Here is a 21,476-nt window from a genome sequence, read left to right as displayed (position 1 = left end):
GGTTTTCAGTGTTTTGGGAGCCACAGTAAGAGAACATTTCAAGAAGGGTAGGGAATGGTCAAAATGCCAAATACTGCTAAGAAAGAGATATTGACCAAGATGAGAACTAAAAAATAATCTTGTTGACTTTAGTGACATGGTGTTTTAGTTTGCTAGGGCTGCCATAACAAAATAACACAGACGGGGTGGCTTAAACAATTAAGATTTATTTGAGTGCTGGAGACTAGAAGTCCACGATTAGTTACTGGCAGGTCTAGTTTCTTCTGAGGCCACTCTCCTTGGCTTGCAGATGGCCACCACCTTGCTGTGTCCTCATATGTTTGTCCCTCTGCATGTGCATGTGTCTTGAGTCTCCGTCTCCATGTCCAGATTTTCTCTTACAGGGATACAGGTCATACTGCATTAGGACCCACCCTACTGATCTAATTTAATCTTAATTACCAAATACAGTCACATCTTATAGTACTGGTGGTTATGACTTCAGCATATGGATTGGGGGTTTAGCAAATGAGGTAACTTGTCATGTCATGGGAGCATAATTCAGATTGGAGTGGGTTGAGGACTAAACAGGATATGTAGTAGTAAAAAAAAAAAAAAAAAGGTATACCTTCAAGAAGTGTTTCTGGAGGAGAGAGTGAAGACATTAGCAAGAGTAGTGCTTCTCAAACCATCTATGGTGAAGACCTTTGATTTTTCAAATTTCCAATTCATCATGAATTCAATTCATAATTTTATAAATACAATAAATTATTAGAAAATGAAAATGTAAGTGCCAGGCATTGTGGCTCACACTTGTAATCACAGCACTTTAGGAGGCTGAGGTGGGAGGATCGCTTGAGCTCAGGAGTTTGAGACCAGCCTGGGCATCATGGTGAAACCCCAGCTCTACAAAAAATTATCCAGGTGTGATGGCATGTGCCTGTAGTCCCACCTACTCAGAGGCTGAGGTGGGAGGATTGCTTGTGCCCAGAAGGTTAAGGCTGCAGTGAGCTGTGATTGCACCACTGCACTCCAGCCTGGGCAATAGAGTGAGCCCCTTTCTCAAAAAATAAAAAAAGAAAGTTAAAATTTTAAATGACATAAAAATACAAGTTTAGGGCTGGACACGGTGGCTTACGCCTGTAATCCCAGCACTTTGGGAAGCCAAGGCAGGCGGATCACGAGGTGAGGAGATTGAGACCGTCCTGGCTAACACGGTGAAATCCCGTCTCTACTAAAAATACAAAAAATTAGCCAGACATGGTGGCGAACGCCTGTAGTCCCAGCTGCTCGGGAGACTGAGGCAGGAGAATGGCGTGAACCCGGGAGGCGGAGCTTGCAGTGAGCTGAGATCACGCCACTGCCCTCCAGCCTGGGTGACAGAGCGAGATTCTGTCTCAGAAAATAATAATAATAGTAATAAGTTTAGGCTGGGCACAGTGGCTTACACCTGTAATCCCAGCACTTTGGGAGGCTGGGGTGGGTGGATCACCTGAGGTTGGGAGTTTGAGACCAGCCTGACCAACATGGAGAAACCCCGTCTCTACTAAAATCTACTAAAAATACAAAATTAGCTGGGCATGGTGGCGCATGCCTGTAATTGCAGCTACTGGGGAGGCGGAGGCAGAAGAATCACTTAAACTTGGGAGGCGGTGATTGCAGTGAGCCATTGCAGTCCAGCCTGGGCAACAAGAGCAAAACTCCATCTCAAAAAAAAAAAAAAAAGAAAAGGAATATATATATATATGTTTAAATAGTTTATCATTGTATTTAACAGAATAAGTTTATTCTGTCAAATTTCTATAAATGTTTCTCAATCCTCACTCTCCGTTTCCATACTTAATCTCATGTCAGTTTGTGATATATCTTATGTCAGTTTGTGGACCAGATAACACTTTGAGGTAGAGCTCTATATATGGGAGTGGAAGGAGAATCGTCGTCTTATTATTTTTTTAAGTAGAGACTTAAACATGTTTAAAAGATAATTGGAAGACTCCAGTTAAGAGGATGAAATTAAATATTCAAGAGATACTTGAGGATCAAGCAAGCTTCCTGAGAAACCAGGAGGAATAGGATCCAAAGCATAGCATCAGGGAATATTAGCCTTAGATAGAGGAACAGCCATTTTTCTCTAACAGCAGCAAATGGGCCTGGGTTAGGTAGGGAAGCTAAGGGAGTCCTTTCTGATGCCTGCTGTTTTATCTGAAATAGAAAACCAAGTTATTTTCTTAGAGTAATGAGTGAGGAATGGGGCAGGCAATTTGAGGAGACTGAGGACTGGCAATAGTGAAGACTATAGAAAGAGTTTCCTGGTGGTGCTGAGGCCATCCAAGGATGCTGATCCTAAATTATAGTAGAATCAGTTGGCCCATTGCATCACTTTTTCTTGTAAGTGTTAAAAGCAACAACAAAAAAAGATAGCTGGAATTATCCCTGACTGGAGTTTCACTAAACAAGTACAAAATAAGATCGATAATATTGGTAAAAGGGTATTTTTTCTTTTTTTTTTGAGACAGGTGTGAGCCACCTTGCCCAGCCTGAAAGGTTAATTTAAATCCTTAATCAGAGCATACTCCTCCTCTGCCTTTATCGGCTTCTTATTCTTCCAAATTCCTTGTCCATGACCTGGCTACCTCTTAGATCCCATCTAATACTACTTTTTCCTTCTCGTTTACTGTTCTACAGCCATACTGGGTTTATTTTGTTCTTGGAAAATACCAAGCTCCCACTTCAGGACCTTTATGCAGTCTTTTTTTTTTTTTTTTTTTGAGACAAAGTTTTGCTCTGTAGCCCAGACTGGAGTGCCATGGCGCTATCTCGGCTCACTGCAACCTCTGCCTCCCGGGTTCCAGTGATTCTCCTGTCTTAGCCTCCCGGGTAGCTGAGATTACAGGCATGTGCCACCACACCCAGCTAATTTTTGTATTTTTAGTAGAGACGGGGTTTCACCATGTTGGCCAGGCTGGTCTTGAACCCCTGACATCAGGTGATCCGCCCACCTCGGCCTCCTAAAGTGCTAGAATTACAGGCATGAGCCACCACGCCTGGCCTGTGCAGTTTGAACTCATATATTATCCCTCAGAGGAGCCCTTATCCCTTTCTATCCTCTCGTTACTCTCTATCATTTGATGCCGTTTATGTTTCATTCACAGAGCATTTATCATTCCCTGAAGTTACCTCGTTTATTTATTCACCTGCTTTGTGTCTGGCTCCTCCTTTGAGAATGTCGGTCCCATGGGCCAGGGATGTTCTGTTTACCAATGTCATTGGAATGCTTAGAGCAGTGCCTGGCATATAGTTGATGCTCTATAAATATTTAATGAATGGGCCGGGTGCAGTGGCTCATGCCTGTAATCCCAGCACTTTAGGAGGCCCAGGTGGGCAGGTCATGAGGTCAGGAGTTCAAGACCAGCCTGGCCAACATAGTGAAACCCCATCTCTACTAAAAATACAAAAAATTAGCCAGATGGGGTGGTGGGCGCCTGTAATCCCAGCCACTTGGGAGGCTGAGGCAGGAGAATCGCTTGAACCTGGGAGGTGGAGGTTGCAGTGAGCCAAGATTGCGCCATTGCACTCCAGCCTGGGCGACACAGCGAGACTCCATGTCAAAAAAAAAAAAACAAACAAACCCCCAAATATTTAATGAATGAATAAAACGGAGGTGATCTTGGAGAAAAAGAGAGGAAAGAACAAAGTGATAGACCATGGATTTAAGTTGGATAAAATGTGTCATAAAGAAAGAAGAAGGCCAAGTGCATTGGCTCACGCCTGTAATCCCAGCACTTTGGAGGCCAAGGTGGGAGGACTGCTTGAAGCCAGGAGTTTGAGACCAGTCTGGGTATATTAGGGAGACCCCGTCTCTACAAAAAGTTTTAAAAATAGGCTAGTCTTAGTATCTCCTGCCTATAATCCTAGCATTTTGGGAGGCTGAGGCAGGAGGATCACTTGAGCCCAGGAATTTGAGACCAGCCTGGGCAACTTAGACACCATCTCTACAAAAATAAATAAATAAAATAATTAGCTGGGCATGGTGATGCATGCCTGTAGTCCCAACTACTTGGAAGGCTGAGATGAGAGGATTGCTTGAGCCCAGGGGTTCAAGGCTGCAGTGATTCATGATCATGCCACTGCTCTCCAGCTTGAGTGACTTCAAGACTGTCTCAAAAGAATAAAAATAAGAAAAAGGAGGACTGATAAAGTAGGGGATTAACCTTGGAGATGTTGGCCGGATGTGATAGCTCACGCCTGTAACCCCAACACTTAGGGATGCCAAGGTGAGTGGATCACCTGAGGTCAGGAGTTCAAGACCAGCCTGACCAACATGGTGAAACTCCATTTCTACTGAAAATACAAACATTAGCTGGGTGTGGTGGCACCTGCCTGTAATCCCAGCTACACAGGGGACTGAGGCAGAAGAATCGCTTAAACCCGGGAGGCAGAGGTTTCATTGAGTCGAGATCATGCCAAGTCACTCCAGTATGGGCAACAGCGCGAGACTCTGTCTCAAAAAAAAAAAAAAAAAAAAATCTTGGAGATCTTGGTAAGGTTGCTACTTAATAAAGTTTAAAAACTTTTGCAGTAGGAGTAAACAAAAGAGAAGAAGTTGTGGTCTGGGAGTATAAACATATAAACCTTAAATAAGTGATTCTGAAACTAGCAGATATGAGTAATACCAAAATTTGAAATACAGTCATGAGAATGATACTTGATGTGGAGTGGAAGAGGGGACGTCAAGAAGCTGAGATATGAGGGCAATTGATGGTTTATCCTCGTGGATATTGAGGTTACAGGATGAAGGCGGGGCTTAGGGTAGACTGAATGCTGAAGCTGTGGCTGAATGAAGCAGAGCAAATAGGTAGGAGCTCATTAGGTGAGAGGAATTAGTGAGTGTGGCCTCCCACATAGCATGAACTTCAAAAGAGCTGGCTTTTTTAAAGGAATAATATCAAACCTGTAAGAACAAATGTTAGAACCCCATCTTTTCGCCAGATTATTTTTAAAGAAAACCTTAATTTCAAAAGGCAGAAAGGAAAGTAATATCAGCAGAAGAAAACCAGCTTCAAGAAGGTGGCAGGAAAGCTTGGAGGAGAGGTTACTGATAAGGCACATTTGCTGGCTGTGGAGCCGAGTGGATTCAGAGGACATAGTGGAAAGGTTTGGGAAGTGGAAGAATATGGAGAGCTCTGTGGGAGGCGCAGAACAACAGGGGTGACTGTATACTCTAAAAGCTGAATGAGTGACATGGTGTATTTGACTTCAGCTGGCCGTCTGAGGAAAGTGAGAAAGAGCCTGATGGCCAGAGGACTTGTCCGGTTTATCCAGAATGATAATGTTCCCCAAACATTATTTACTTACCTGCTTTTCATCTGGCTCCTCCTTTGAGAATATAGAACCCAAATGCTGCCCCGCCTAGATGAAAGGGAGTGTTAAACTAAACATTATGAACATTCACCACATTTTACCACTTTTTTTCTGAGATGTGTTGTTAGATATATTTTTGCCCAGGATAATGTTGAGCTTTCAAATTTGTTAGTATTCTTTTTTGTTTTGTTTTTAATGGTAATGAGTGTTTGTATTTAGATCTCTACTTTTGTCATGCCTGGGAAGACATTTGCTAGAGGTACCCCAATATTATTGAATGGTCTTTTGTTTTTTTCTAGTGCTTACATGATTTCATCTTTAATATTTAAACCTTTAGTCCTTCTGGAATGTATATGTGTATTGTCTTTATACCAATGTGTCTTGTATATTTTCCTAAGTGGCTGGACTGTTCTATTTTAAATACTTCTTTTTTTTTTTTTTTGGTATTTTTTTTTTTTGCTTGTTTTATTGATTTGGAAATTCCATTAAAGACAGTTTCTGTAAAATCTATACCTTATTTAATGTTCAGCTAATTATAGCCTACTATCTTTTTCTGTTTTAAAAACCATATGAAAAGGCCAGGCACAGTGGGTCACACCTATAATCCGAGCACTTTGGAAGGCTGAGGTGGGCGGATCACTTGAGGTCGGGAGTTTAAGACCAGCCTGGCCAACATGACGAAGCCCCATCTCTACTAAAATTACAAAAATTAGCTGGGCGTGGTGGCGTGTTCCTGTAGTCCCAGCTGCTCGGGAGGCTGAGGAAGGAGAATCACTTGAACCTGGGAGATGGAGGTTGCAGTTAGTCTGTGCCACTGCACTCTAACCTGGGTGACAAAGTGAGACTCTGTTTCAATTTAAAAATATATATATATTTAAATATATTTAAAATCAGTACTAGCTATGAATATTACAAATAGATACGCCCTTTGGCTTAATAATGCCACCTCTAATAATTTATCTACAAATATGCATGCATATATATGAAACTATATCTGTTCAAAAAAAATTTTTTTTTCTTTTTTTTTTTTTGAGATGGAGTCTTGCACTGTCACCCAGGCTGGAGTGCGGTGGCACAATCTCAGTTCACTGCAGCGTTGGCCTCCTGGGTTCAAGCAATTCTCCTGCCTCAGCCTCCCGAGTGGCTGGGACTGTAGGTGCACACTACCACGCCTGGCTAATTTTTTTGTATTTTCAGTAGAGATGGGGTTTCCCCGTGTTGGCCAGGCTGGTCTCAAACTCATGGCCTCAAGTGATCCACCTACCTCAGTCTCCCAAAGTGCTGGGATTATAGGCGTGAGCCACAACACCTGGCCTGTTCAAAATTTTTCATTGCTGCATTTTTTTTAATGTATAAAGCAAAAGACTGGGAATAACCTAAATGTCTATCAGTGAAGGAACTGATTAAATAAATTAGGGTATATCCATAAGGTGAAAAACAATGGTAACATTTTTTAAAGTGAGGAAATACTTTCTATACTGATACAGAATCTTCATTTTGTTTAATGAAAAAAGCTAGGCGTAGTAGTACATATAGGATGTACAGTACTAACTTGTATATGTATATCCCTGAAGTACCTTATTAAAGATCGGTCGGCTAAAGAACAGAAGTATGATATTGTACTTTGTGAATTTTGAGCCATCAGTCAAGAATACTTTTTTTTTTTTTTTTGATACAAGGTCTCGCTCTATCTCCCAGGCTGGAGTACAGTGGCATTATCTTGGCTCACTGCAACCTCTGCCTCCCCGGTTCAAGCAGTCCTCCAACCTCAGCCTCCCTAGTAGCTGGGACTACGGGCACGTGCCACCACACCTGGCTCATTTTTGTGTTTTCAGTAGAGATGGGACTTCACCATGTTGCCCAGGCTGGTCTGAAACTCCTGGGCTCAAGCAATCCACCCACCTCAGCCTCCCAAAGTGCTAGGATTACAGGTGTGAGCCACCACGCCCGGTCAAAAATAAATAAAATTTTAAAAGGTGAAAGGAAACCACTTACTGAAATTTTATTTTTATAACTCTTCTTTTTTCTTTTTCTGCTAAATTGAGCTAAATAACATGTATTATTACCTCACATATCGTTTTTTTGTAGTGAGAACACTTAAAATCTACTCTCTTAGCAGTTTTCAGGAGTACAATACATTATTAACTATAGTCACCATTTTGTACAAGAGATCACTTGAACTTTTTTATATTTTTATAATTCTTGAAAGAGAATTGAGTATCATTTGTAGTATCAGAATTGCAAGCTTTTCAAAAATAAGAGGTTGAAAACATGATTCTTTTTCCTCTTTATCTCTCTTATACCCATAGGGAATGTGCAACAATCAGTTAACCGCAAACAGAGCTGGAAAGGTTCTAAAGAATCCTTAGTTCCTCAGAGGCATGGCCCACCACTAGGAGAAAGTGTGGCCTATCATTCTGAGAGTCCCAACTCACAGACAGATGTAGGAAGACCTTTGTCTGGATCTGGTATAACAGCATTTGCTCAAGCTCACCCCAGCAACGGACAGAGAGTGAACCCCCCACCTCCACCTCAAGTAAGGAGTGTTACTCCTCCACCACCTCCAAGAGGCCAGACTCCCCCTCCAAGAGGTACAACTCCACCTCCCCCTTCATGGGAACCAAACTCTCAAACAAAACGCTATTCTGGAAACATGGAATACGTAATCTCCCGAATCTCTCCTGTCCCACCTGGGGCATGGCAAGAGGGCTATCCTCCACCACCTCTCAATACTTCCCCCATGAATCCTTCTAATCAGGGACAGAGAGGCATTAGTTCTGTTCCTGTTGGCAGACAACCAATCATCATGCAGAGTTCTAGCAAATTTAACTTTCCATCAGGGAGACCTGGAATGCAGAATGGTACTGGACAAACTGATTTCATGATACACCAAAATGTTGTCCCTGCTGGCACTGTGAATCGGCAGCCACCACCACCATATCCTCTGACCGCAACTAATGGACAAAGCCCTTCTGCTTTACAAACAGGGGGATCTGCTGCTCCTTCGTCATATACAAATGGAAATATTCCTCAGTCTATGATGGTGCCAAACAGAAATAGTCATAACATGGAACTGTATAACATTAATGTACCTGGACTGCAAACAAATTGGCCTCAGTCATCTTCTGCTCCAGCCCAGTCATCCCCGAGCAGTGGGCATGAAATCTCTACATGGCAACCTAACATACCAGTGAGGTCAAATTCTTTTAATAACCCATTAGGAAATAGAGCAAGTCACTCTGCTAATTCTCAGCCTTCCGCTACAACAGTCACTGCAATTACACCAGCTCCTATTCAACAGCCTGTGAAAAGCATGCGTGTATTAAAACCAGAGCTACAGACTGCTTTAGCACCTACACACCCTTCTTGGATACCACAGCCAATTCAAACTGTTCAACCCAGTCCTTTTCCTGAGGGAACCGCTTCAAATGTGACTGTGATGCCACCTGTTGCTGAAGCTCCAAACTATCAAGGACCACCACCACCCTACCCAAAACATCTGCTGCACCAAAACCCATCTGTTCCTCCATATGAATCAATCAGTAAGCCTAGCAAAGAGGATCAGCCAAGCTTGCCCAAGGAAGATGAGAGTGAAAAGAGTTATGAAAATGTTGATAGTGGGGATAAAGAAAAGAAACAGATTACAACTTCACCCATTACTGTTAGGAAAACCAAGAAAGATGAAGAGCGAAGGGAATCTCGTATTCAAAGTTATTCTCCTCAAGCATTTAAATTCTTTATGGAGCAACATGTAGAAAATGTACTCAAATCTCATCAGCAGCGTCTACATCGTAAAAAACAATTAGAGAATGAAATGATGCGGGTAAAACCTTTTAAAATGTCCATTTTTATACTTAAAATCTATTTGCTTGGTGTTTATTTTAAAATATTGTGCTCCAGTATTTTTCTTTTTTTATAGCTAACTACAATATATTATCAGTTACAGAATTTAAAAGTGAATAAATTTAAAGTACTTTTGATTGTAGCATTTTTTTTTTTTTAGTATTTCAAGATTTACTCAGAATTTCCTCTAATAAAATCTTGTGTAAATTAAGAAAAATATAATTTGCAGTGTACAGTTTAGGTGTACATAATACCTTTATATGAAAATTGGAGGAAAGGTTGTTTTCTAGGTTTTATACATTATCTTACAACATTTAAACATAAATTAGAAATTTGTGGGTCTCAAGCCGGGCACGGTGGCTCACACCTGTAATCCCAGCACTTTGGAAGGCCGAGGCAGACAGATCATGAGGTCAGGAGATTAAGACCATCCTGCCTAATACGGTGAAACCCCGTCTCTACTAAAAGTACAAAAAAAAAATCAGCCGGGCGCGGTGGCAGGCGCCTGTAGTCCCAACTACTTGGGAGGCTGAGTCAGGAGAATGTTGTGAACCTGGGAGGTGGCAGTTGCAGTGAGCCGAGATCGCGCCACTGCACTCCAGCCTGGGCGACAGAGCGAGACTCCGTCTCAAAAAAAAAAAAGAAAGAAATATGTGGGTCTCATCTCCTGATATACTTACGAAACAATTCCTTTTACTTGTAGAAAATTTGGAGTTTATGGGTTTATTCATCACATAGTTCTTATTAGAAAGTGTAAAAGAAATTCCCTTCAGTTATTTCTCCCTTCTCATTTCATTTTTATAATATACTAGAGAAAAATGTGCTGAAATTATTTAGTCAAACTGCACTAAAAGGGAGATCAGAATAAGTAAACACACTTTAATATGTATTGTCATTTCACATAGATCTCTTCACTAGATATTAAGGTAGTGCGATCATCATCTTTTTTTTTTTTTTGAGACGGAGTCTTGCTCTGTTGCCAGGCTGGAGTGCAGTGGCACCATCTCGGCTCACTGCAACTTCCACCTCCCAGGTTCAAGCAGTTCTCCTTCCTCAGCCTCCCCAGTAGCTGGGACTACAGGCACCCGTCACCACACCGATCTAATTTTTTATTTTTAGTAGAAGCGGGGTTTCACCGTGTTGGCCAGGCTGGTCTTGACCTCTTGACCCCATGACCCACCCGCGTCTGCCTCCCAAAGTGCTGGGATTACAGGCGTGAGCCACTGCACCCGTCTATTATTGTTTTTATCATATGCTTACAGTTCAAATATTTGACTCCTAATCTTACATCTGTCACTCACAATCCAAGAGGCTTAACCTTGTGATTAAACTCCTTTATATATATACTTGAGAGAACTATTCTTTTAAAATGATTTTTCCATATCTGATTTTACAGTATTGTTGTTTCCATTTTATATTTTATTAAATGAGAAATACCATAATAATTTCTATGACTTATTCATATTTTAGTTCTTAGGATTTCTTACTAAAGTCTGTCTATGTGTATTTTCTTAGTTTATTTTTCCTTTTTCCTCTTCACTTTCACTAATAGCTGATTTAAACTTTTATGGTGTTGGAAGCTTTGCTGACTTCTGTAGTCTCCATTACTGTGTAGGCAAGTAAGATTTTAAGAGAAACAGTTCTGAACTAAGTCTGGCATGCCACCCTTAAAAGATTTTGCATGCAAATACGAATCCTAACAGAAGCATGTGGTTGCTCTATTTTAGTCTTGTATTTCTAGAATTAGACCCCACTTTTCCAATTGAATTTCTTTTCATTTAAACCCTTTAATTAATTCTTTATTCATTAGCCAAAAATGTTTCTCCCTTCTAAATCCAGGCATTCCATATCTATAATACTTAGAAGTTAGTTTTTGTTTTTAATCTATTTTTTGATCTGTTCATGAGTCACACTGACTATTCTTTGAAGTATTCCTAAATATCCAAAGGATATCTTGTGAACAACCAGGTGGTTCTTTTCGAAGTAGGAGAAACCCTTTGCAATTTGTGTTAGTGGTGGGCCGTGAGTCGCACCTTTACTCTAATGCCCTGAAAAAGAGAAAAGGAAAGATTATTAATGACTATTGTGTATTTATTGAGAATGGGGAAAGGATTGGTGGGTTAGAAAAGGCATTGTTTTGTTGTTCTTTGGTACATTAATTTTTTAGAATAAATGAACCTGGAGTGGAAGAATTTTTTTTTTTCATGAAAGACAAAATAGGAGGAAGAATATTTGAGGCCTAGGCATTCCACCAAGAGAAGCATGTAACAGAGAGATAAATGAAGATGCATGTTAACAGGTGTTTGTTGCACATTGAGAACCTTTTTTTTTTTTGGAGTGCATTAGAGAAGAGTAGAAAGCTTACTCATCTGGTACCCTCTTCTTGCGCTCCACAGCTGAATTTGCATATGTATTCACTTTGAATATCCTTTTAACTACCCCTTAGGCTGCACTTTTGATCATTAATTTCCTTTGAAATGTTTTCTAGATTTCTAACATGCTTTATTAAAATTATGTATTTAACCTTTAAATATATGCCTGAAATTTTTCCAAGCTATTTCTTAATATTCAATATTGAAGAAGATAATTCTTATTTAACATCTAGTTTATTTGCCTAGGTTGGATTATCTCAAGATGCCCAGGATCAAATGAGAAAGATGCTTTGCCAAAAAGAATCTAATTACATCCGTCTTAAAAGGGCTAAAATGGACAAGTCTATGTTTGTGAAGATAAAGACACTAGGAATAGGAGCATTTGGTGAAGTCTGCCTAGCAAGAAAAGTAGATACTAAGGCTTTGTATGCAACAAAAACTCTCCGAAAGAAAGATGTTCTTCTTCGAAATCAAGTTGCTCATGTTAAAGCTGAGAGAGATATCCTGGCTGAAGCTGACAATGAATGGGTAGTTCGTCTGTATTATTCATTCCAAGATAAGGACAATTTATACTTTGTAATGGACTACATTCCTGGGGGTGATATGATGAGCCTATTAATTAGAATGGGCATCTTTCCAGAAAATCTGGCACGATTCTACATAGCAGAACTTACCTGTGCAGTTGAAAGTGTTCATAAAATGGGTTTTATTCATAGAGATATTAAACCTGATAATATTTTGATTGATCGTGATGGTCATATTAAATTGACTGACTTTGGCCTCTGCACTGGCTTCAGATGGACACACGATTCTAAGTACTATCAGAGTGGTAAGTAAACTCGTCAAATTTATTTTAGTTTGTTCATACTAATGTAATTTATTGATGTAGTAAAATATAAGATGATATCATCACTGGATGAGAGCCAGAAGATGTGGGTCAGCTCTTAATTTTGTTGGATAAACTTGGGTGAATCCTTTAGGCACTTAGACTTATAAAATGAAAGAATGTGCTAGACTTGATTATTTCTATCATTATCAAAAAATATCATTAACATTTTTTGAGTCACACCTTTTACATTTTATTTGTAAATATGTCAGACAAATAACTTTTTTTTTTTTTTTTTGATGGTGTATTGCTCTGTCACACAGGCTGGAGTACAGTGGCGTGATCTCAGCTCACTGCAACCTCCCCCTCCTGGGTTCAAGTGATTCTCCTGCCTCAGCCTCCCGAGTAGCTGGGATTATAAGCACCCGCCACCATGCCCAGTTAATTTTTGTATTTTTAGTAGAGATGGGGTTTCACCTTGTTGGCCAGGCTGATCTCAAACTCCTGACCTCAGGTGATCCACCTGCCGCAGCCTCCCAAAGTGCTGAGATTACAGGTGTGAGCCCCTGCGCCTGGCCAAATAACATTTTAAAAATAATTTTTTAATGAATCCTCATATCCATCATTCAGTTAAAGAACTAGACTATCAGTACTTTAAAAGCCCCTAAACAATCACTTCCCCTTTTCTCCTCCACAGAGATAATTATTATTTCAGAACTTTATAATTGGTTCTTTACTTTTATCAATAGTTTTATCACAAATGTATATATCTCTAAATAATATATTATTTCATTTTGCCTACTCTTTAACCTTTATTTAAATTTAATCTATATATATTCTTTGTGTTGACTTGTTTGAGGTTCCTCCATGTTATTACATGTAACATTTATTTTCACTGCTATTTAGGATTCCATTACGTGACTATTACACAACTTATATAACCCTAAACACTTTATGATCCTTGATCCTATTTTATCCTCACAATGTCACTGTGAGGCAGGATGAAGAAACTGAGGCCTAGTTAGATGAAGTAACTTGCCCAAGGTCAGACAGAAATCAAGTGTAAGGGCTAGGCTTTGAACGCAGGTTTGTCTGATTTCAGGGCCCATGTTATTTCTACTACACCACACTGCCTCACCAAGATCCCTCCAAGCGCTAATGGAAGTGTAAGTCAATCTAACATTTGTTAAATACTATGTACTAGGTGCTTAACAATATATTCTAATATGCTTACAACAATTCTCTGAGGTAAGTATTATTGGCCTCCTGTGCTTCTGTGAGCATAAGTAGATTGACATTAAAATGGAGAGAACTGAGACAATTGAACCTACTTTAATGTTTGACATAGTGGAATTTAGTGTCTCCCCAGATTTGACTGAATTATTACCTGGAAAGCTTCCTAAAAACATGATTCCTAGGCTCTATTCCCGTCTTTTGATCAAAAGTCTTCACTGGGGCATAGAAATCTTTTTGTTCTTGTTGTTGGTTTTTTGTTTGTTTGTTTTGAGACGGAGTCTTGATCTGTTGCCAGGCTGGAGTGCCATGGTGCAATCTCGGCTTACCGCAACCTCCATCTCCTGGGTTCAAGCGATTCTCCTGCCCCAGCCTCCTGAGTAGCTGGAATTACAGACACACGCCACCACACCCAGCTAATTTTTGTATTTTTAGTAGAGATGGGGTTTCACCATGTTGGCCAGGATAGTCTCAATCTCTTGCCCTCGTGATCCACCCGCCTCGGCCTCCCAAAGGGAAATCATATTTTAATCAAACATCCTAGATAAATATTATATTATATAAATATAATAAATATTAATTTCTTATATTCAAGGTGACTTCATGCCATCTATATGTTAATGACTTCCAAATCTCTCTCTCTAGAAATGGCCTTTCTCCAAAATTCGTAATTTCTCTATCCAACTGCTTCCTGTCTATCTTCATGTGGATTTCAAATAGACCTTGCAAACTTCACATGGCTCAAAAGAACTCTTTTTTTTAAGCATAAATCAGATATTGTTATCTTCTTGCTTCAAACTCTCCAATATCTTTTCCCTTTACTTGAAGTAAAAGGCAGACCATTTCTATTGCTTGTAAAACCCATGTGTATTTGTTCCTGCTGCATTTCTTACAGTTCTTGCCCTATTTCTTACAGTTCTCCCCTCTATCAGCTGCACTGTTCTTCTCTCTGTTGCTGTTATTTCTGTGTGGAATACCTAAACCTGATTTTTAAATGATTGATTCCTTCTTGTATTTTTACAATTTAGCTGATGTCATCTTCTCAATTGGTCTTTCCTAGCCATTCAGTCTTATGTAGCTATCCAGTCATATTTGTCACATCACCCTGTGTTGATTCTCTGTGTAGGGTATGTCACTGTTCCTTATATGTGTAATTGTTTGTTTTGTTTCTTTTCCTACTAGAATGTAACCAGAGCTTTGTCTTATCACTGTCATTTATTGAATGAAACACTGATCTAATTTGTTTGAAAGTTTGTCCAGAGTAGTACCAGGGAGTGGGCTAAATAACAAACTCTTAATCTCCCCATGACTCATATTGTTGTTATTTAACATTGAATAAATTGCTAAATCTTAGACTTTTTTTTTTTTTTAAGTGTAAAATCATTCCTATTGACATCTCAGAAAGCAGGCTGTAATTGGTAATAAACACCATCCGTGATTTGGCATACATTGTGTCTTAGTTTGTCACAAGGGAGAATGTTGTTAACCCTAAACCATGATGTCAGAAGATTAAATAGACTTCAGGTTTACTGTTGTCCTTGTTGATTTTATTTATTTATTCTTTTGTTGTGCAGGTGACCATCCACGGCAAGATAGCATGGATTTCAGTAATGAATGGGGGGATCCCTCAAGCTGTCGATGTGGAGACAGATTGAAGCCATTAGAGCGGAGAGCTGCACGCCAGCACCAGCGATGTTTAGCACATTCTTTGGTTGGGACTCCCAATTATATTGCACCTGAAGTATTGCTACGAACAGGTAAAGCACTTCTTTCATATAAAATCTCAGTAGGCCTTTAGGCCAGCCAAAACAACACTAGAATATGCCTTATTTTTCAGGCTTATAATAAAAGTATTAATTTTACAGTATAAATTGGTGATTTAATGTTAATTTTTATTGTATTCTGAGCATTTTTAAAGTGCTTCTAAATAACTAACTTTGGTATCTTATTTTAGGATACACACAGTTGTGTGATTGGTGGAGTGTTGGTGTTATTCTTTTTGAAATGTTGGTGGGACAACCTCCTTTCTTGGCACAAACACCATTAGAAACACAAATGAAGGTAAGGTATGGCATCTATATCAAAAGAATTCTCACAAAGTTGCTACGTCATTGACCTTTATTTATTAGTACTTAGAGCATTTTAGTCTGGAGTTAAAGAATGAGCTTGGGCTGGGTGCAGTGGCTCATACCCATAATGCCAGTGCTTTGGGAGGTTGAGGCAGGAGGATTGCTTGCACCTAGGAGTTCAAGATCAGCCTGACAATGATGTGAGACCCCATCTCTACAAAAAAAAAAAAAAGTTTAATTTAAAAAAGGAAAAGAATGAACTTGTAAGGGTATATGAACTCACTAAAATTGCATGTGTGAACTCCAGTCTCCATGATGCCATATCCCCATAATTTTGTATCCCCCCTCACTCATACACCATACTCATATATCATTCTCAAAAAGGTCTTTAGGCCAGGCACGGTGACTCATGCCTGTAATCCTACCACTTTGGGAGGTGTAGGCGGGTGGATCACCTGAGGTCAGGAGTTTGGGATCAGCCTGGCCAACATGGCAAAACCCTGTCTCTACTAAAAATACAAAAATTAGCTGGGTGTGGTGGCGGACACCTGTAATCCCAGCTACTTGGGAGGCTGAGGCAGGAGAATCCTTTGAATTCCGAAGGCAGAGGTTGCAGTGAGCCAAGATCTCACCATTGCACTCCACCCTGGGTGAAAGAGCGAAACTCCTTCTCAAACAAAACAAAACAAAACAAGCCTTTAGTCCATTTTGAAGATTTGTTCACTGCTTGTCACCTACTGCCTCCTGGCTTTGTCTCCTTCTATGCAAACTACAAACAAATGTTTATATCCCCATTTGAAAATACCTCTGGCACTTAAATGAGAAGCTACCCACAATTTTGACCATACACTGTCTGATTTAATACCCTTTGGTGATTCCTTTGTCCATGGGTTAAAGTTGGAATTTGCCCTCCGTTCATACCATTCCCTCTGTCTGGAATGTCCTACTTCCATCTCTCTCTTCTGTAACCCTTCCTCCTTTCTGAAGTCTAATTAACTCCTGGTTGTTCTCTCTCTCTCTCTCTCTCTTTTTTTTTTTTTATACAGAGTCTTGCTCTATCATCAGGCTAGAGTGCAGTGGCGTGATCTCAGCTCACTGCAACTTCTGCCTCCTGGGTTCAAGTGAGTCTCGTGCCTCAGCTTCCCGAGTAGCTGGGATTACAGGCACGCGCCATCACACCCAGCTAGTTTTTGTATTTTTAGTAGAGACGGGGTTTCACCATGTTGGCCAGGATGGTCTCAATCTCCTGAACTCATGATCCACCCGCCTCGGCCTCCCAATGAGCCACTGCACTCCGCCTCCTGATCATTCTTAATTATTCTTTGAGGGCCAGACATGATGGCTCATGTCTGTAATCCCAGCACTTTATTTTGAGATAGGATCAAAACATTTCACCAAGGGTGGAATGCAGTGGCATGATGTTGTCTCATGCAACCTCTGTCCTGGCTCAAGCAACCTATCTTAGCCTCCTGGTAGATGGGACCACAGGTTCTTTTTTTTAAATTTTTTGTATTTTTTTTTTTTTTGTAGATATAGGGTTTTGCCATGTTGCCCAGGCTGGTCTCAAACTCCTGGGCTCAAGTAATCCACCCACCTCAGCCTCCCAAAGTGCTGGAATGGGTGCAGTGGCTCACACCTGTAATCCCAGCACTTTGCAAGGTCGCAGCAGACAGATCACCAACAAATGGTATTGAGAAAACTGGTCAGCCATATACAAAAAAAATGAACATCAGGTCAGGTGCAGTGGCTCACGCCTATAATCCTAGCACTTTGGGAGGCCGAGGCGGATGGATAACCTGAGGTTAGGGGTTTGAGACCAGCCTAGTCAACGTGGTGAAACCCCGTCTCTACTAAAACTACAAAAATTAGCCAAGTGTGGTTGGTGCATGCCTGTAATCCTGGGTCCTTGGGAGCCTGAGGCAGGAGAATCACTTGAACCCAGGAGGCAGAGCTTGCATTGAGCCAAGATCGTGCCACTGCACTCCAGCCTGGGACGACAGAGCAAGACTCTGTCTCAAAAAAAAAAAAAAAAAAAAAAACTGAGCCTCACACCTTTATAAAGATTAACTCAAATTGAGTCACATATATAGATAAAACTTAAAGGTATAATACTTTTAGAAGAAAACATAGGAGAAAATCTTTGTGGGCTTGGGTTAGGTAAAGAGTTCGTAGAAATGACCCCAGAATCATGACCCATAAAAGAAAAAAGTTCATCAAAACTAAGAACTTTCCCTCTACCACAGATAACAATCAAGAGAAAAGACAAGCTACAGGCTGGGAGAAAATATTTACAAATCACACAGCTAAGAAAGGTTTTTTTAATCTATCATATATAAAGAACCCTCAAAACTCAACAGTAAGGCAAAAAGTAACCCAAGCCAGTGATCTGACATATTTCTTTAAATGTCTGGGTCAAAAAAAGAATGGATCTCTGTCTCTTTAAATCTGCCAGAGCAGGTGAAAGAAAGGCATCTGTGCTGTTCCCTCAGGGAATCACTAACACCAACCAAGATGGACAGCCTCAAATATTTGGAGGGCAGAGTTCTTACTGCCCACCTTGGCACTAACCAGCTGCTCCAGGAAGGCAAGCTGTAGTTTTCCTGACTGCCACAGGACTGAGGAATGGTAGATGGTAGTGGGCTCACACACGCTGCTGTCTGAACCAAATTTTAGCAGCCTCTCCCTTCATGAAGCACTCTCCTGGCTGCTGTAAGGTTCCAAAGTTCCAAAATAGTATTCTGATAGTCTTTTTCCAGTTTAATGATTGATTTTAGGGATGGGTAGACCCCTGATGCTTCCTACTCTGCTATTTTCTGTGCTATCTCTTTCTACTGTGGTTTTTTACTATTATCTCTTTGTATAGTTTTGTTTGTGATTGCTCTAGTGACTACAAAATATATATTGTTTTCTTTCTTTCTTTTTTTTTTTTTTTTTTTGAGATGCAGTTTCACTCTGTTGCCTAGGCTGGAGCATAGTGGTGCAACCTCATCTCACTGCAACCTCTGTCTCCCAGGTTCAAGTGATTCTCCTGCCTCAGCCTCCTGAGTAGCTGGGATTACAGGTGCCTTCTACCACACTTGGCTAATTTTTGTATTTTTAGTAGAGACAGGGTTTCACTATGTTGGCCAGGCTGGTCTCAAACTCCTGCCTCAAGCAATCCACCCACCTCAGCCTCCCAAAGTGTTGGGATTACAGGCGTGAGCCACTGCGCCCAGCCTAAGTTTTCACTATCTACCTAGAATTTATACTTTACCACTTCAAGTTCAATGTAGAACCATATGCTATATAGGTCCCTTTATTCACTATTATTTATATTGTAGTTATTTTATTTTTCTTCTTCTTCTTTTTTTTTTTTTTTTTTTTTTTTTTTTTGAGACAAGGTCTTGCTCTGATGCCCACGCTGGAGTGCAGGGTTGTGATTTCAGCTCACTGCAACCTCTGCCTCCTGGGTTCAAGATTCTCCTGTGTCATCCTCCCAAGTAGCCTGGATTACAGGCACATGCCACCACCCTTGGCTAATTTTATTATTATTTTGTAATCAAGACTAGTCACTATGTTGCCCAGGCTGGTCTTGAACTTCTGGGCTCAAGTAATCCTCCCACGTCGGCCTCCCAAAATGTTGGGATTACAAGCATGAGCCTACACCTGGCTTGTAGTTATTTTATACATTACATCTACATATGCTTAAAACCTCATCCAGCCAGCACGGTGGTTCACCCTGTAATCCTAGCACTTTGGGAGGCCAAGGCAGGTGGGTCATGAGGTCAGGAGATCGAGACCATCCTGACTAACACGGTGAAACCCCATCTCTACTAAAAATAAAAAAAATTAGCCAGGTGTGGTGGCGGGCACCTGTAGTCCCAGCTACTCGTGAGGCTGAGGCAGGAGAATGGTGTGAACCCGGGAGGTGGAGCTTGAAGTGAGCCGAGATGGTGCCACTGTACTCCAGCCTGGGTGACAGAGGGGGACTCTACCTCAATAAATGCATACATACATACATACATACATACAACCTCATCCAGCCAGATGTGGTGGCTCACACCTGTAATCCCAGTGCTTTGGAAGGCCACAGCAGGAAGATCACTGGAACACAGGAGTTTGAGATCAGTCTAGGCAACATAGTAAGACCCTGTCTCTACAAAAAAATTTTTTAATTAACCTAGCATGCTGGTGTGTAGTAGTACATGCCTACAGGCCCAGCTACTTGGGGCAGGGGCACCGGTAAGTGGGAGGATCCCTTAAGTCCAGGAGGTCGAGGCTGCAGTAAGAGCTAATAAGCACACCAGCCTGGGCACACCAGCCTGAGCAACAAAGTGTGACCCTGTCTCACAACCTGCCTCATCCAACAATGTAACAATTTTGCTTTCAACCATCAAGTTCTTTAAAGAACTCAAGGTGAGAGGCTGAATGCAGTGGCTCATGCCTGCAATCCCAGCACTTTGGGAGGCTGACGCAAGAGGATTGCTTGAAGCCAGGAGTTCAAGACCATCGTGAGTAACAAATCATAGACCGTGTCTCTACCAAAAAAAAAAAAAAAATAGCTGTGCATGGTGGATGGTGGCACGTGCCTGTGGTCCCAGCTACTCCAGACACAGGAGGATCACTTGAGCCCAGGAGTTTGAGGCTACCGTGAGCTATAATCATACTGCTACCTTGCAGCCTGAGCAACAGAATGAGACCCTGTCTCTAAAAAAAATAATAATTAAAAAAAAAAGATGAGACGAATAGTCATTTATGTTTACCTGGATATTTAGCGTTTTCCTTGCTCTTCCTGCTTTCCTGCTGTTTCAAGATTCCTTCTATATCATATCTCTTCCATCTGAACAACTTCCTTAAGCAGATACTTGAGAGCAAGTGTGTTGATAACAGTCTTAATTTCTCTTCATATGAGAATGTCTTTATTTTGTCTTCCTTAGAATATTATCACTTGAGGCTGGGCACAGTGGCTTATGCCTGTAATCCCAGCACTTTGGGAGGCCGAGGCGGGTGGATCACCTGAGGTCAGGAGTTTGAGACCAAACTGGCCAACATGTTGAAACCCCGTCTCTACTAAAATACAAAAATTAGCTGGGCTGGTGGCGTACACCTGTAATCCCAGCTACTTGGGAAGCTGAGGCAGGAGAATTGCTTGAACCCAGGAGGCAGAGGTTGCAGGGAGACAAGATCATACCACTGCACTCTAGCCTGGGTGATAGAGCAAGACACCATCTCAAAAAATATATATATTATCACTTGATACAAAATTCTGGGTTTTAGTTCTTATAGCACTTTAAAATGTCTACTTCCTTCTGTCATTCATAATTTGATGAGACATCTGCAATTATTCAGATCCCTCAAATAATGCATTATGTTTCTGTAGCTACTTTCAATAATTTTTTTTCTGTATTATAATTATGATATGTCTGGGCATGGATTTCTCAGGGTTTATTCTGTTTGGTATTCACCAAGCATCTCAAATCTGTAGGTTTATGACTTTGATCAAATTTGGGGTGTGTTCAGCCATCATGTCTTCAAATATTTATCTGTACCACACATTTTCTTTTGTGATGTTAATCACAGGAATGTTAGACCTTTTGGTGTGGTCCCACAGATTCCTGAAATTCTACTTACATTTTAAGGTTTTGTGTTTTCTGCTTTTCAGAATGAGCAGTTGATTGAATTGCGTAATTAGTATCAACCTCTCTCTTTTTTTTGAGACACAGTCTTGTTTTGTTGCCCAGGCTGGAGTGCAGTGGCATGATCTCAGCTCACTGCAAGCTCCATCTCAAGCTCCTTGTTCAAGCGATCCTTCCA

The 21,476-nt window shown here is 40.7% G+C and overlaps 1 protein-coding gene across 6 annotated transcripts in view; it reads left to right on the top strand.

Moving 5' to 3' along the window:
* LATS1 (large tumor suppressor kinase 1) overlaps positions 1-21,476 on the top strand; it is a 57,814-nt gene that overhangs the window by 26,838 nt on the left and 9,500 nt on the right. For 5 of the 6 annotated variants that reach the window (XM_028847199.2, XM_002808396.4, XM_077999509.1 and 2 more), the window contains 4 exons: positions 7,650-9,163; positions 11,802-12,384; positions 15,189-15,371; positions 15,569-15,675. In XM_028847199.2, the coding sequence (XP_028703032.1) occupies positions 7,994-9,163; positions 11,802-12,384; positions 15,189-15,371; positions 15,569-15,675 (2,043 nt within the window). In that variant the 5' untranslated portion in view covers positions 7,650-7,993. Of the gene's footprint in view, positions 1-7,649; positions 9,164-11,801; positions 12,385-15,188; positions 15,372-15,568; positions 15,676-20,060; positions 20,228-21,476 lie in introns of those variants that run through there. The other variant, XM_077999508.1, reaches the window with a different exon arrangement.

Source organism: Macaca mulatta, chromosome 4, assembly GCF_049350105.2.
Source record: "Macaca mulatta isolate MMU2019108-1 chromosome 4, T2T-MMU8v2.0, whole genome shotgun sequence".
Classification (NCBI taxonomy): Eukaryota; Metazoa; Chordata; class Mammalia; order Primates; family Cercopithecidae; genus Macaca; species Macaca mulatta.
This window is presented reverse-complemented; position numbering and strand designations above follow the sequence as displayed.